This window comes from Doryrhamphus excisus, chromosome 9 (assembly GCF_030265055.1).
Source record: "Doryrhamphus excisus isolate RoL2022-K1 chromosome 9, RoL_Dexc_1.0, whole genome shotgun sequence".
Lineage (NCBI taxonomy): Eukaryota > Metazoa > Chordata > Actinopteri > Syngnathiformes > Syngnathidae > Doryrhamphus > Doryrhamphus excisus.
Genome location: NC_080474.1, coordinates 11,515,886 through 11,533,496, shown reverse-complemented (window position 1 = coordinate 11,533,496; position 17,611 = coordinate 11,515,886). Strand labels below are relative to the sequence as shown.

Here is a 17,611-nt window from a genome sequence, read left to right as displayed (position 1 = left end):
GAAAAAACACTCTCAAAAAAGTTCAAATCTTTTTTGAGAGGAGTTTGATTGACAATGGTCTACAATCAAAGAGGACACAAAAAAACAATGACCGGTGCAGACAGACGAGAGGGGCAACAGACACTCAACTCAGCTTCCCACAACGCAACTCTTAAAGGGCCCTAGGCCTGTAATAGCGTTCTTATGTGCGCTGTAATTAAAAAAAAAACACTAACAAAAAAAAAAAACAGAGAGAATATTACTACCAAACATGCATTTGTTGCTACTCAAAAACTAAACTACATCTATCAAAAACACTGTGAAAAGTGCACTGTGCTTTGTGCAGCTTTGTTGCCGATTGTTCATGCCATCAGTACACTATTTGTTTCTGCATGTGTGGAGATAAAAGCTTAAAAAAAGATTTGACTGTTGTTGCAGATGTGGGGTCAGTCGAGGGCCTGGCCTATCACCGAGCCTGGGATACATTGTACTGGACCAGCTCCACGACCTCCACCATCACCAGACAAATCATTGAACAGAGAGGAGTTGGTGTTCTTAGCCGGGAGGCGGTAGTTGCTCTTTCTGAGGAAGACCACCCACATGCTTTGGCCCTGGATGAGTGTCAAAGGTCAGTAGCTTTTCCTTTGTCTAACTCAAATTTAACTTCATGTTTCATGTGCTGCAAACGCACCATAAACCATGTAAGACAATAACTCTGAGAACCTTTATCTTTGCACTGTGAATAACTAAATTGGTAACACTATTTCTGTGTACTGTACATTATTCTCCTGTTTAATAACAGTGTTTTTTTTTGTTGGCAAACAAACAAGCATGGTTCATGTAAATTGCTATGGTTTCAATGTGTATACGATATTGTCATATTTATATAGATATTAATATTCTTACAATGGTGTGATTTATTATATTCTTCCTATTTTAAAACCGGTGATGCTTATCTGTATTATTCAATTGGAAAGGAACTACTCCTTATCTGTGATGAGCAGATGATGTTACAGGATAATGTTTATATGTCACTGACACCCCCACATACTCCTACAGCTATTTAATCTTCACTTCAGTTGAGGTGCATTTCACAAAAATGAATAGAGCAAGCCTTTATTTATTTATTTAAGTAATTACCAATATAATCTAATATAATAAACATAATATAATATGCACCTTTTATGAAGAAATATTGAAAAGCATCCGTCCACCTTAGTTCAGTTCCTGGTTTGATTGGTTCATTCATTTTGTTTCATTCTTGTTGTTCGGCAAATCACTTTGACTTTGAAGGAGCAATGAGGTGAATTACTATAACAGTTATTTTGATAGGTGTTTTCACATTTCTAAATTGCTGAGGACAACAAGCGGCCCACTAATTAAATCCTTGCCTTGCCTCTCCTCATACACTTAAGCCTGATGTTCTGGACCAACTGGAATGAACAGAGGCCCAGCATTATGAGATCTACATTGGCAGGCAAGAACATGAGGATTATCATCAGCACGGACATCCTGACACCCAATGGACTGACAATTGATCACAAAGCTGAGAAGCTTTACTTTTCAGATAGAAGCCTTGGCAAGATTGAGAGATGTGATTTTGATGGATCTGGCAGATATGTGAGTATCAATATCAATATTTAAATCAGGGGTCTCAAACTCAAATTACCAGGGGGCCATAGGAGGTAGAGTCTGGGTGAAACTGTTTATTATGTTTATTATTATGAGTAGTAGTTGACCCATTAGTACAAGCTGAAGTGTCTCTGACTGTCTCTTGTAAGTTCAATACTTTAAAAATATGACTGTGCCACACTTGCACTAAATATTCATGTTAAGGGGCTACAACATATGGTGCCCGCAGGCTGTGAGTTTGAGACCCCTGATTCATAAGATTTTTTTTTTAATGAATACATTCTATTATTGCTATGATTGCTTACTAAGTCTGCAAATTTGTCTTACTTTCAGCATATCTACAGCACTAGTTTATATGTGCAGTACATGCTTTTTGAACAGGATTTATATCTGCTACATCTGCCCAAGGTGTAAACGATTAAAATACACAATGTACTTTTTCCCCCATGAATTGGACATGTATAGCCCAGCACCTTGGGCCCTCAATTAGCAATCCATATGTTGACTAAGCTAGGTCAGATGGATAGCTTTCACCTTTGGGTCCCCACCTGCCCCATGCAACCTAAAGACTTTTCTCTGAGACGACCCTGGGTGCAAATTCACCAGTCCAATTAAAATGTGTAAATTACAAAGAAGTGGATGTCTTCAGCACTTTACACCAAATTACAGCCATAATATATACCTACATAGTTAGCATTTTAAAGGTCAAAGGGGACCTGATATGCTCATTTTCGGCCTTTTGTATTGAGTTGTGGACTCCAAAAGAGCATACAGAAAGCTTTCTATATCATCCAGAATGGGCTCCTATTCCAGTTGTATTTGCTTGAATTTCCAAAACGTGTTTGTTGTTTGTTTATTTCGGCTTTTTCCTGATTACGAAGTCACCACAGCGGATCTTTTTGATCGTTTTGATTTATTGCAGCCACGGCCCACCTCCGTGCATGCCCACTCCGCTGTGATTGGTTCTACTCAGCTTGTACATCTAACAGCTTGTATCCGGAATACTTTGGTGGGGCGGGGGCTATAGGGTCTCATCTCTGCTATGTGTAGACAATGTGATTCTGATGGCCTCTTCGGGCTGTAACCTTTAGCGTTTACTGGGACGCTTTGCATCTGAGTGTGAAGCTTCTGGGATGTGACCCTGCACCTCCAAACTAGAGGCCATGGTTCTCAGTCGGAAAAGGGTGGAGTGCTCCTTCTGGGTTGGGAATGAGGTCATTCCCCAGGTGAAGGAGTTCAAGTATGTCAATGTCTTGTTCACGAGTGACGGAAGGTGGGATTGTGAGGTCCACAGAGTGAAAAAAAAAATGTAGTGGTGAAAAGAGACCTGAGACGGAAGTCAAAGCTCTCGATTTACCGGTCGATCTCGGTTCCCACCATCACCTATGGTCATGAGCGTTGGGTTGTGACCGAAAGAACAAGATTGCCGATCCAAGTGGCTGAAATGAGTTTCCTCCGTAGGGTAGCTGGACTCACCCAAAGAAATAGGGTGAGGAGCTCAGTCATCTGGGAGGGGCTCAGAGTAGAGCCGCTTCTCCTTCACATCGAGAGGAGCGAGTTGAGGTGGCTCGGGCATCTAGTCCGGATGCCTCGAGGAAGCCTCCCAGGGGAGGTGCCCAGTCGAGAAAAGGCCCCGAGGAAGACCTCGGACACACTGGAGGGATTATGTCTCACAGCTGGCCTGGGAACGCCTTGGTGTCCTCCCGATGGAATGGACCGGGAAATCAGGGCCTCCCTACTGAGACTGCTGCCCCCAGAACCCGGATCCTGATAAGCGGAGGACAATGGATGGGTGGTCTTGTTTAAGACATAAACAAGAGTCCTCATGTGTGACTATACTTTAGCACATCCAAGCTAGCTTAGCTTGAAGCTAGCAAGCAGCCCATTGGCACCAGAGGTTATGTGGTGAACATTAAGTTTCGTATGAAATTCATCACAAGTCTGTTGTTCAATAACATTATACAGTATACATGAGAAATGTTAACAGTGCTTGCTGTAACTTGCCATTGATTGAACATCAGCGTGATGAGCCCTCATTAGCTTTTGACATTAAATGCACAATGGCAGAAATGTCATGCATTTTAACCGTTTGACATGTTCGTCCAGTTTCGCCTCGTCAACGAAAACAGGTCTTGTTATTTTTTAGTCATCAAAGAGCCATACCTCGCTCCTCACCATCACGTTATCATCATTAACAACAAAATAATTCAGTCATCATCATTGTTGATGGAAATAACACTTTATTTAAGGGTCCAAAAATATCCAACCCATACTGTCGCTTGGATACCGTTCACAGTAGTAGGTTACTGTACACTTGCCAGGAGGCGACTCACAAGTGTAGCCAGGAGGTTGCATATAAACAAACACACAGATTAAACTAAACCCTTTTGGTGGAGGATCACAGGAGAGCTGCAGCTGACATAGGGCTAGATAGAGGCTGGGTCCACCCTGGACTGGTTGCCAGTTAGTCATAGAAGAAGACAAATGCTCCATATATTAACACCAAAATATGTTAACTATTTTCACATTTGCCCAAACCATACAAGGCATATGTTGTCGGCTGTAATGCTTCCCAAGTCTAATTTCCTAGCAGTATGTCACCCCATCTGGTGTGCGATCGTTCGCTCTCTGTCACTGTCTCGCACTCGTCCCATGGCCAGTTGTTAGATCTGCATGCTGGGCTTCTTTAATCGACACCTGTCCTAATCATCGCAGTATGGCACAGGGCTAATGTGACATTGCTTACAAGCCTGTTCCACTGATGGCAGCAACTACAGAGCTGCTGGAGGCGCTGATCCTCCCACACAAGCTTGGAGACTCCCAAAAGGAGGAAGCTGATGGATTCCTTCCTTCCTTCCATTGACAGTGCAATTTACCCCCCCGCAACATCTGGGTTCAGCAGTTATGCAGGGTGATGTGTTGATTAATGCAAGGAAACATTATTATCCACATTAATTCCTTGGCATGCACTCTGAATTTTTGTGGAGCTTCCTTCAGCCAGATCTTGAGCAGATGTCTGTGATTTTATTTGGGAATGGATGAGCAAACACGGACAACAGTAAATATGTGTATTCAGTATTGAGTTGAACATCTATGATGTACACTTTTATTCTGAAGATGATTTTTTTAATGCAGCAGGATTTCACCCATTAATACCCCTATGCTTTGATATGCTTTTTAATACTATTTGATGTCCACATTAACAACATTTGTTATTAGTCATTAAAATGTTAAATGTGCCACACCTTTATCTTGTTGACCCTTGAAGTGTTTGCCTGTTTGAAGTTTCTGCTTATTGTATATGTATGTTTAAGTAGAATGTGTATCTTAGTTTTCAATGTAATTGTCATATTTTGAGGTGTTTGACATGTTAAATAGCTAATTATAATCACTAACATATACATGGGATTTTTAGTGTAAATTAGCATCGTGCTAGCACATTTATTTAAATGCATTTTGTTTATGATGAATGTCACTTGTTTGGCGCTAGCACAAAATGGACTGCAATACATCTTCATAAATCTTGATTTAACTCATCATTGTTTGACTCTCCAACTTTCAGGTCATTGTCAAGTCAGGCCAAGGAAATTTTTATGGACTGGCCATCTACGCAGATTTCATTTTCTGGTCAGATTGGCAGCGCAGGTCAATACTACGGTCCAACAAATATACCGGTGGTGACATGAAGGTACTCCGAGCAGACATGCCCCATCAGCCTATGGGAATCATTGCTGTTGCCAAGGATACAAACAACTGTGAGTATTTAATCACCTCACAATACAATATTTGTGTTGCGTATAATCTACTTTATGTACACATGCACAGGTATACTTTAATAATACAGTAAGTTAATAATATATAAATTTAAGAAAAATATGCATCCAAATTAAATTAAGCAAATACTAATACTCAGTAATAGCAGTATCCATATTTTCCACATTTAATGATCATGTGATGATCAACTGTAATATTTGTAAGATTTCACCATCAGTTTTCAGTTTGTAATTATTATGATATGGTTATGTTATGGCATTATTTTAGTTTGGAACATCCTGGGAATAGATAAAGTAACACATAGCTAGTTTACTAAGAGTGTCATAACAAATATCTATGTACATATGCAGTTGGACTTTCATGGGTGACTGCATCATCTTTAATCACAAGCATAGGCATTACAGTTTGTTGAAGATTTAATAGCAATGTGTGCAGAGGTTTACATCCCATTACAAAAGTTAGCCATCTTTTAAATCAATAAATAAATGTGCTTTACATTTTGAGATAAGTTTTATTTCATTAAATGGATTAATATATGACAATATGCTGCCCTTGACATTCAATGATGTGGAATGAGATTGGGAGCTTGGTGAACTTGCCTACGAGCAACCTGCTTGTTGGACTGGCTGGCTTGTGATGTTAATTTAGCCTGTTCAGCACCCTAGTTATGTTATCTTATTGTGTAGCTGAATCTGAAACTATTAGCGTGTAACATGACAGACATCTATTAAGCATGTTCTTAACTTGCCTTTACAGATTACAATTCTGTTCTTTGTTGTGAATTTTGTGAGTAAATTTCTCAATGAATGTGTTTTCATTTTCAAGACACATTTTTGGACTGATGTGACTTATAGTCCTGAAAATATGGTATTATTTATGAATAATAAATCGAATAATAAACAAATACTTTCTGTGAGCTGAGTGACTGAGCATGTGGAAAGTGGATGATTCTACCTCTGATGCTTACAACGCTGCTTTGATTATTTTGAAGGTGAGCTGTCACCATGCCGACATATGAATGGAGGCTGTGGTGACCTCTGTATTCTGACCGCCCAAGGGAGGGTAAATTGCACTTGCCGTGGAGAACGCCTCCTTTTAGATGACAACAGATGTGTGTGTAAGTCCGACTCACTTATGCAGAGGCCACAACTGCTAACCCGTAAAGCATTTGTACAACCGGATATCGATTTGAATTAGACTCTTCATGGATTAGCCGTTTTAAAGTGGGGTGTTGATGCATGACTTAAGCCCTTGACACAATGTGGTTCAGATTTTCGTGGTTTTACTCTATTGCAGTTTTCAAGAATATACTGATACATCATGCTGTCTTGTGTTTGAATACAGTCTATTGTTTGTTTAAAAATATGCATATTTAAGTATATTTTAGTTTTTTTTGTTCTTAAAGTAAGAGTAAGAGTGTAAAAATCGCTAAATGAACTCAAATACATGCATTCAAAGATGTTGCGACATGTAATAATTCACAGTGGTCATTAGATGTCTGTAACGTAACTGTGATGTTTGTTGAGACACACTTGTACCAGTGCCACTAGTATCTGATTGTTGGAACAACAGGTTGAAATGGTTTATTTATTTTATTTATGGGTTATTATTTCTATGTCTAAAGCTTCTCTATTATGTCTACTATACTGGGTAGTACAAGTGTAATGGTGACTATGGGAGTGTTATTTTATGTCTATAGGGATCCAATAATGTTAAAACTTGTATTTACGAACCTAAACAGGTTTTATATGCTCTAACTACAAACACATTACATTTATAATTAAGGAATCATGGAAATTCAATCATCACAGTCGGGCTCTGGGACCAGTTGACCGTGATAAACGAGGGATTATTGCATTTCATTATTTTAATGATCAATTTGTAAATAATAATGATATTAAGAGTAACCAATGTTAAATGTAATTTTAAAGTTGTTACCATATGCATCCAGTCTCAAATGAAAATGTATCTACATACTCTGGTCTTTTTGTTTCCTGCAGCAAAAAATTCATCTTGCAACATCCACAGCGAGTTTGAGTGTGGAAATGGAGAGTGTATTCGCTACGAGCTTACCTGTGATGGGATCGCGCATTGTAAAGATAAATCAGATGAAAAGATGCAATACTGTGGTAAGAAATATTACAGTAACTCAATCTGCAATCTGTAACTGCAATCTTACCAGATACAGACATCATGTGAAAAACTGACTCTATTGCTTTATGCAGGGTCAAACCCACAATGTGACTGATTATTTTTATATTATAATGTGTCCAGACAACAGGAACTGCCGAAAGGGTTTTAGGCCCTGTTACAACCAACGATGTGTGGCAAACAGTCATTTCTGTGATGGGATCGATGACTGTGGGGATAACTCAGACGAAGCTTTCTGTGGCAGTGAGTCAAGGCCATTTAATATCATGTTTTAACAGTCCTGCCTGTGAGGGCGAAAACCAGAAACATGAATGCTTATATTAATATGACCCACAACCCCACATGCTGTGCTTAGCCTTTCTCTTTGTAATGACTCCCAAGATGGCAGAGGATGCACGAGAGACATGGCCCACAACCTTCCCTAATAAGCTTCTTTTTAATTCTAGGACTTTTGAATTATTTTTAATAGTTAATGTTCAGACCCATTTATAGATGAAATAGTCAAGGTAGCACTATTTTGTTTATTTTAGCACTGATGTAGTAGAAAAATTACTAAGTGTGTAATACACTCGTATATAACGAAGGGCCCACCAGCACAGTTGCCTTCTCATACCAGATCTACAAATATCAAATCAGCAGTCTGCAGATATTCAGCAATATTCAGAAAGCTTAGTATGCAGATAGATGGCATTGGATGTCTATACAGTCCATAATTCCAGTGTGAGTAACATTTGTTTCCCCTTTCTGTATATTATAAGAAAACAAGTTAATATGAGGTAGGTAACAATGCACATCATTGGAATCTACATGTTTAGACTATGAAGCCATCTAAAAAAACCTTTTACATATTTCCTGTCTTGTCATGGCAAATCTTGTCCAATATTCTGTTTATTTACAACAACCAATGTTATAAATATCCACCACTTTTATCACATGTTTTTGAGTAACTTGAAAAATGAAAAATCTGGTCTTTTGGACCAACTATTTGAGCAATGAATAGTGTCAAGATCCTGTTTTCAATGCAAATGTTCTGGATTCTGCACCCTAAACATAATCTTGATTTTTATGATGAAATGTTACTTGTGTCCTTCCCATCCCTCTGCTGTATTCACATAGAAAGAATAAGAGAGACTAAAAATTAAAAATCCCATTTGTGAGTGATGACATTCACATTTACAGTACTGGCTGCCTGATGACATTGCATCCCACACACACAGAGCTTAAAAAGTAGCTTGTACCCAAGAGATTATTTTTACCACGGAAGTATTGTTGTGCGGCATGCCTATAATGCTGTTTCTGTTAACGTTGTGAAATGCTAATTCACTCTTCCTAGATGTCACATGTGGCTCATCAGAATCACCGTGTAAGGATGGGAGCTGTGTACCCAGCTCAGTCTGGTGTAACCAGGTCATTGACTGTGCTGATGCTTCAGATGAAAAAAACTGCAGTAAGTCCTCTAGGCAGTGCTTTGCATGGTAGTTAAAAAGGAAATGTAAAGTCAAAGCTCTACCTCAAGCTGTAGAACTGTACTCTCAGTCGGATCCAGTAACTTAAATCTGTGCTTGTCACTCGAATCGCAGAGAATACTGACCACCTACACCCCCCCACAAACTATAGTTTGGCCTTCACAGCCACGTTGAAAGACAATTGTGTTTTTTTTTTTATTCAGACCACACCGACTGTGCTCACTTTTACAAGTTGGGGGTGAAAGAGAAAAAATTCATAAGGTGCAACTCGACTTCACTGTGCATCCACCCCTCGTGGATCTGCGATGGTGCCAACGATTGTGGAGATTATGCTGATGAGACCAACTGTCAGGGTGAGGAACTGGAAACAAAGGCATGTTTGCATGTGCATCACTGGATTCTGATGCTTCAGTTTACAACAAAGACCCATTTTCAGATTGATCACAACATGTTACATCCAAGTGAGATCTTGGTAAATAATTATTTTCATAAATACCAGAGATGCTCAATATTGGCTTGCATCATAGAAAATTGCATATTTGCAAGCCGAATGACAAACATGGATATACTGTATTCCATTAAGCAGACATACTGAACTCACAAGAATTGTTGCTATGGGGAGCATGACGCCATTGCACACCAATACGATTATCGGCAGAAAAAAACTATACTGATATGAAGTGAGATCTCATTTGTATGCTAATATAATCCAACCGATATTATCTGACATCCCTAATAAGTACTAATACTTGCTTTTGTTGTTCATGCCAGTTTCCCATGGGCAGAAGTGTGAGGAAGGCCACTTTTCATGTCCAAGTGGTAACTGCATCTCCAGTGTGTGGCTTTGTGATGGCCAAAAGGACTGTGAAGATGGTGCAGATGAATTCCAGTGCGGTAAAATAACATTCAGCTCTCTAAATGAACTAATGTTTTGCTCTCCAAGGCGATTGTGTGCTGTACATAAGACGATTGGAGGATGGGATTTTGATATTCTATCAAAAAGAACCATTTTGTTGTGGTGTTTCGTTCAATTACCCACATCCAGCCTTGCAACAAACATTACATACATTATGCAGTATAATTAGGAGAGAAAGAGAGAGACACCGTGATTGTTTATATAGCCATGAGGCAATTTCCAGTCACTTTGTTTTGCGCGCTTATTTTTGTGATTTCTCTTGTGACTCCTCTTGTTTGAAAGTCAAATTCAAATCCCAATCTCCAGTGTAAGTCGTTCTCTGACAATTATGACAAACAGCACTTTAATTGTAACCGTTAATTAATGAGCCATCCATCACTAAATTGCTTAGTGTAAAAATGTCTTAGCATTGGAATACGTCGATTCTATGTGACTATGTCTCATTAAGAGCATACAAAATCTATACAATACAGTCAGTATCATCATGTTAATAAACACTTTGTTGCTCTTCCCAATTGAACACAACCCTTATGATTGCCGAATGATGTAGATTGATACAGTGGTGTGAAAAAGTGTGTGCCCCCTAAATCATTCATTCCTTCATTTTCTACCGCTTATCCTCACGAGGGTAGGGGGCATGCTGGAGCCTATCCCAGGTAGCTGTTTTTGGGCAAGGGGCAGGGTACATCCCCTGGACTGGTCGCCAACCAATCACAGGGCACATATAGACAAACAACCATTTACACTCACATTCATACCTATGGACAATTTGAGGGAATTTGTGAATGTGGGAGGAAACCAGACTACATCTTCGGAGAAAACCCACGCTCGCACGGGGGGAGAACATACAAACTCCACACAGAGATGGCCGGGGGTGGAATCAAACTCAGGTCTCCTAGCTGTGTGGCCTGTGCACTCAGCGGCCATGCAGCCCTTCCTTTATCAAACAATTTTAAATTTTATTGTATTTTCCACACTATAAGCCCACTTAAAAGCCTTAAAGCCTAAAAAGGTGACAAGGCACCTCATAATCTGTTGCGCATTAAATGTGCACTGTGTTCCAAAATCTGGAAAAATATTATTGTGCTACTTCAGACCATTGAGTGGACTATTTCCCGCTGACACGGGTACTTAATACATACACTGGCGGCGATAAACCAATCAGAGAACATGACGTAATACGTACAGTACGTATGCTTCACGTCCACCACACCTCCGGGGCTGCAAAACAACATTTTGCCTATCTCTCCGCTACTGTGAAAAACCAAGTGAAGCAAATGAATTAGGAGCTTAGCATCATTCCAGGAGGATTAACAAAGAACTCCAGCCGCTGCATATTGGTGTAAACAGGGCGTTCAGAGTGAGAGTGGCGTGAGAGTTATTTATAAAAGACAGCAAACACAGAGGCAGCGCCGAGTGGGTTACGCCACCATATGTGAATGGATTGTGGATGCTTGGGCTGCTTTAGGTGTTGTCCGAGCTTTGGCGAAAGCCAGCATCATTGCTGAACAGCCACCTGACAACGGCACTGACTCAGACGATGATGAAGAGGGAACCTGGCATGTTTGATGGCTAAATTGCCCATCTGTTCAATTCAGATACCTAAGATAAGGACTTAGTGGGAAAAGATTAATTAAAAATGTGGTGAGTGTATTGTTAAATAGTAGAATAAAGTCCAACTAAAGTCACTGTTTTGCTCCCATGGCCTATTTTTTTGGTAGACCGTGTAGTGCTAGGGGATTCGTACATACAGTAATTCACCCTGGGGCTGAGTATGAGTTCATGTTGAACAAGAAAATAAAATTTGCTCCTGCATTCGACAGTCTGCCTCGGACTCCCGTTCTTCTGCATTTCAACCATATGTTTTAGCATGCGCCTTGTAACACGGTGTACCTTATGTATGTGTTAAGTACAGAAATAGACCCTGTAATTGAGACTTACAATCAGGTGCGCCTTATGGTGCGGAAAATATGGTAATCTTGACAACACAACTTAATAAAATGCTGCGTTTAAATGAATTTTTTTATTAAGTGGAAAAAAAAGCCATACCTACATGGTCCTGTGTGAAAAGTGATCGCCTACCCGTAAAAACTGACTGACTTAACTGAGATCAATTGGGATCTATCCTTCTGGAAAAGGTTGTCATGTCATTCTAAAGCTTTGGGACTCCAGAAAACCACAGAGAGAGCCATTATCCACAAAAGGCAAAAACATGGAATGAGTGGCCGGACAACAAAAATTGCCCCAAGCCCCACAACAACATCCAAATAACTGCAGGTCATCGGAAGGTGTGTGTCTCATTACATCTGACGTAAAAGTAACACCACGTTTCAGAAAAGCAGAAAAATCAGAAACGGGGCAAACATTTTTTCACACCACTGTGTGTTTCCATATTTGCCCATAACTACTGTGGGAGGCATTAATAGTATTCCTTGTCATGAACAAATCATGTTTGTGATAAATGTCAAATTGATGGATAGGGTGTGCCACCGCAGGCATTGTGGTCAAATCTAGTTGCTGTACAATATTCAAATACAGCTCAGCAGTATGCTCTTGATGGCATACCAATTATTTATTACCATTTATAAATCAGGAATCCTTCATGAAAATTCACTGGTTTACTGACAAAAAACAATGACTCATCATTACACTAAACTGAAATCAATAATAGTGCTTGCATTTTTTCCAAGAGTCATGAACACTTATGTCATGCCATAAACCTAAATAAATATAAATTTATAATATAAATATAAATTTTAAACATACATTTTATCATGTAAATTTCATTTTTCTATCTTTGAAACAAGAACAGGCATGCATTTGTAAAGGAAATTAAACACAGTTCTCATGTATTTTTCATTACAGATTCAAGAAAGTATGACCTGAAATCATAGTTTTGGCAGGATCTTCATGATTTATGTTGTGGCACGTCAAGTTTAATTGTCTGCGTACACACCAAAATATTTTTTTTTGAGGTGCACAGGGGGAAGAGCATATGGTGATGCCTCGACACAGGAACATAATTCAGGCTTCACACAGCAGTACCATTTATGAGGTTCATCTACTGGTAGTTGGCAATAATTACAATAATTATCAGGTTTATTTTTTTAGAAATTTTTCAAAATGGAAAATAATCCGCAGGCCAGCTTCGTCAAAGGCAAATGTTTTATCCAACCCACAGGCAGTCAAATTAGAAATAACTACGAATAAACTCTAACCATTTATTCATCTTTGATATTTTATTATACTGAAACATTTTCTTCCCCCTTCCTGTTATTGCTGACACTGAAGAATTTAGTTCAATAGTAGCATTTAATTGTCTTTGAGTGGTGTGATATATTGTGTTGATTGTCCACAAATATTGTAAGAGGAGTGTATAACCAATGAGCAGTATTTCCATTCCCTCATCTCAGAGCTTCATTCTGCGCATAGAAGAAACAATGACATCCAGGGCTTCATATTTGCCTTATCACAATACTGTAGATGTGAATTATGAATTGTGCCAGTTTGTGCTGAATCGCATTTCAGGACACTATTCCCATTCGCCTTTGTTAATTATCATATAAAAAGCTCCAGACACTGATAATCTGACTGCAAAGGCAAATCGGTTTGAGGAAAATGTCATTGCATTTCAAATAATTTCTAATACCACATCATCTTCGATAAAATAATCATTTGTCACTTCACCGTGCATAATGTGATTTGTTTCTGCAGCGCTCTTGCATATGAGACATGAAATACTTTCTTTGATACGTATAATATGCGGCAGACCTGCTATTTTGTAATACACTTGAAGTGTCTGAAGTGCAAATTTAGCATCACGTACAGAAAGTCCAAGTTATCATGGTTTCCAGATTTAGCCATTTAACATTCATCTGAGTGTTATCTTACATCTTCCTGTCGAAACTCTGACAGCAAGGTAAATGCATAACACACATGCGCGCGCGCACACACACACATCCCTATAACAATTTCTAGCAGGATCCATATCCATAATTTCTTGTATCGTCATTTGACCCACAGCGACACATTGTCCCTCTCCTCTCTCAACATTTCATCAAAGCTCTGTCAGACTCTGCCAGAGCTGGGAAAAAGCCACCAATAAATGACTCCCCAGGGAGAGGAGAGTGACTCGAAGACAGACACTGACACATAATGACTCTATGCACATTTTTTTTACACAATGGTCATTGTTATGCTTGTTCGTTAACCTTTAAGCTGTTTGCCATCTTCAGAGGGTATTTTTTTACCAAGTAGATTTATGGTAAATCCTTTTGATCATATTACAAATCTAATGCATAGAATACCAAGCAAAATCCATAATATTAGCTGTTTTAACAGTACTAAGGCTCTGTTCACCCCCTGCGACCCTCGTGAGGATAAGCGGTAGAAAATGAATGAATGAATAAGGCAAGCTAAATGCAAACAGGAGCAAGGCCGATTGTTGTGTATATAGCAATGATTTTTTTTCTCCTCTTGACCTTGCAGACTCATCATGCTTGTGGAACCAGTTTGCCTGTTCCAAGAATAAATGCATTGCCAAACAATGGCTCTGTGATGGAGAGAACGACTGCGACGACGGCCTCGATGAGAGTGTGCAAATCTGTGGTAAATGTTATTTATCGTGTCATGAGTAAAGGTCATATCAGCTACAGTAGATGATGTATGACATCATTGTGGTCTTAACACTAGTTTAATGAGACTGCAGTTATTGTACTGCAGGCATTTCTGATTATTCAATTTGGCATAAATAGATCTTAAACTGAGACTCTTGACTGCTTTGGTGAATGAAGCATGTGTGCATGTAATGAAATGTGGCATTTCTCTGTACAATTTTTGCATAATCAATGTAATAATGAAAGTGTAGCAAACATATAAATAATAGAATAGTGCAGAGGTCTTCTAACACTGTGGGTCTCCCTCCAAGGAGCCTGCTTCAATGTACCCCAAACGTTGAACTCTTTACCCCAGTCACCAAAGAAGAACAAAGGTTTTTTTGTTTTTTTTCCGCTATTCCCCTTCACCGTAGCAGTGTTTTGACCACTCGTGCTACACACAATGTACGTCGTGAATCCTCTGGGATGTCCCTTCCTGCGACCCAGAACCAAAAATGTGCTGCTTTGTGGACTGCCATTGTATGTAGCAGGCAGCCGTCCGTGTACAGCAAAAATGGACTCCTTATTTTTGTGGGTATTCTGCAAGTGAAAAAATGCCGTTCTTCATACGTACTTGTATGTATGAATTAAAGGACAGCTCTTGATCAAGTGTAACGCCAAGGTTCCTAATTGAGCTGCCGGGGGTGATTGCAAAGCCTTCTAGAGCTGTTCTATCATTAGACATATTGCCCTTGAGGTGCTGGGAGCCGACTATGATTTTAGTTTTATCTAAGTTTAGTGGTAAGTAGTTAGAAGTCATTCCTGTCTGCTTTTGCAGGAACCTGCATGGGCGAATGTGTAGCTAACAGTATTGTGGTCCCCCTTGAACTCTATCATCATTGTCCCATGCACAAGATTCTTTAAAACCACTATTTTCCTTGAGTTGGCACACATTGGTAGACAAACCGCCTCATTGTACAGATATTTGGAGCACTAATAAAAATGGGATTTCCATTTAGGTTATTTCTGAGCCAGACTATATGTAATGGTTAAATAATGCATGTGGTTCTTTGTACTCAGGCTCGGTGACTTGTGCTCCAGGACTGTTCAGCTGCCCCGGGTCATATGCTTGTGTTCCAAAACGTTGGCTCTGTGATGGAGAAAGAGACTGCCCTGACGGAAGTGATGAACTTTCTGCTGCTGGCTGCGGTAAACGCACCTTTCAAGTTCAAATGCTCTGACCTAACCACTCACCTTTGTCATTTAGGATTCATTATTTTGTGTGCTGATGTGCAAATCAACACAAAAATGTCTCTGAAAATCTGGAAATGTCGGTGAACTGAAACTGAATGGCACATACTGTATCAGTGGGGAATCTGAACCTTATTATTGAGCTTTATGATTCAAAGCCTTCATTTAGTCATTATGGTAATGGTAATGGTAATGGTTTTATTTCATTTGAACAAGCATCAGATTACAATTGAGTGCATCACATAATCAGTTCACAGTTCCACATGTCCAAAAGGAGTAGGAAGAAGCAAAGCTTATTAAATCCTACCCCTCCATCTGGTACTTTTACAATCAGTAACTGTTACATTTGTTCACTTCCTGCTTTCCACAATACAGTTTAAGGTTTTTTTTGGTTTGTTTTTTTTAATAATGCACCTCGTACCGAATTACATTGTCATTATGAAGACAAAAATACCAGGAGCCTCATCTATAAAAGTATGTGTGTACTCCAGAATGTGCGTACGAAAAAAAAAATATCCAGACCTAAAAGAAGTAGCGTATGCACACATTCACGCAGTTTGTGCTTCACTTGCTGTCCAAATGTGCGCATGCAACTCCACCCCATGTCACGCCCTCTCCACGCCATAAATGGTCAATGCAAAGTGGTTCATGAATGCTGCAACCATATTTCATGACCCTTGATTGCGTTTTGCTCAGTTCCTCTGAATCACGGCTGCTAAGAAGCCAAAGACACAAGAAGTGGAATTTCACTGAAACTGAGGTGGAAATCTTAGTTAGAGAGCTGGGGGCCCATAAAAAACATCATATTTGAAAGAGATAGCAGTGGCATAACAACAGGAAGATGAGCGAGTCCATAGTCAACTGCATCACTGGAACGGGGCGCACCGTGGTCGAACTAAAAAGGTGGTCGTACATAAAGTTCAATGTCAGTTTTTGTGAGCATGTTTAGTCGAATATACGTAAGCTCAGCAAAATCAGTTTCATTCAAACGCGATAACTCAAAACAAGCATGATGTAATGTTGAACATTAATTGTTGTAATTCCAGATAGTTTAACATATTTAGCGTTACGATAACATCGTATCGATGGTAACGATAACACCATCAAAATATGAGATGTATTCTAGTTATATTATGAGGAAATAATGCATGTGGTTTCAAAGCACTACAAAAGAACAGCTAATCATTTAGGAGATTGTCAATAATGGCATGATGCATTCAATGATGGATAAATCTTTATTTACACCATGTTTATTTCTCCCACATGATTTCACTTTACCATTTAAAATGTGCATAGCCTTCAAAGGGTCTGTACAGCAACTACAAAGGTGGCATAGCAGTGCGTACATTGTTGCGTCAAAATGTGTTTTTATAGGTCCCATACTTGCCGTGGAAAACGGCGTACGCAACTTTTCAGCCCCATTTTGTGCGTACACAGGCTTTATAGATCAGGCCCCAGTACATTATTCTGTTTACAAAGCACTAACACTGGCTCTCTTAACAAACTGCACAGCAATTAAAACTGGCACCCGGGCCCACTTCTTCCCATGCATTTTAGCACCCAACAACACGTGTGATGACAGCTCCTTTCACTGCCATAACAAAGCCTGCATCCCCCAGCGATTTGTCTGTGACCATGATGACGACTGCGGAGATGGATCAGATGAGTCTGTGGAATGTGGCAAGTAGATGCCCTTTTGCTGTTAATATTCATCTGCCGTTTATGATTATGCCCTCATTTGCATATGCTGTACGTGTTCTTTCATTTCAAACTTTTAATGGGATAACCAAATGACAGCTTGAGGGAGGGAATGAAAGAACAAAAATGAAGAGCATGGGAATCATCAT

General features: G+C 39.5%; 1 protein-coding gene across 14 annotated transcripts in view; it reads left to right on the top strand.

Moving 5' to 3' along the window:
• lrp1bb (low density lipoprotein receptor-related protein 1Bb) overlaps positions 1-17,611 on the top strand; it is a 253,729-nt gene that overhangs the window by 181,166 nt on the left and 54,952 nt on the right. For all 14 annotated transcript variants that reach the window (XM_058083119.1, XM_058083121.1, XM_058083126.1 and 11 more), the window contains 12 exons: positions 418-607; positions 1,395-1,599; positions 5,174-5,366; positions 6,377-6,502; positions 7,386-7,514; positions 7,660-7,779; positions 8,870-8,983; positions 9,206-9,355; positions 9,774-9,896; positions 14,407-14,526; positions 15,594-15,722; positions 17,322-17,444. In XM_058083119.1, the coding sequence (XP_057939102.1) occupies positions 418-607; positions 1,395-1,599; positions 5,174-5,366; positions 6,377-6,502; positions 7,386-7,514; positions 7,660-7,779; positions 8,870-8,983; positions 9,206-9,355; positions 9,774-9,896; positions 14,407-14,526; positions 15,594-15,722; positions 17,322-17,444 (1,722 nt within the window). The remainder of the gene's footprint in view (positions 1-417; positions 608-1,394; positions 1,600-5,173; positions 5,367-6,376; positions 6,503-7,385; positions 7,515-7,659; positions 7,780-8,869; positions 8,984-9,205; positions 9,356-9,773; positions 9,897-14,406; positions 14,527-15,593; positions 15,723-17,321; positions 17,445-17,611) is intronic.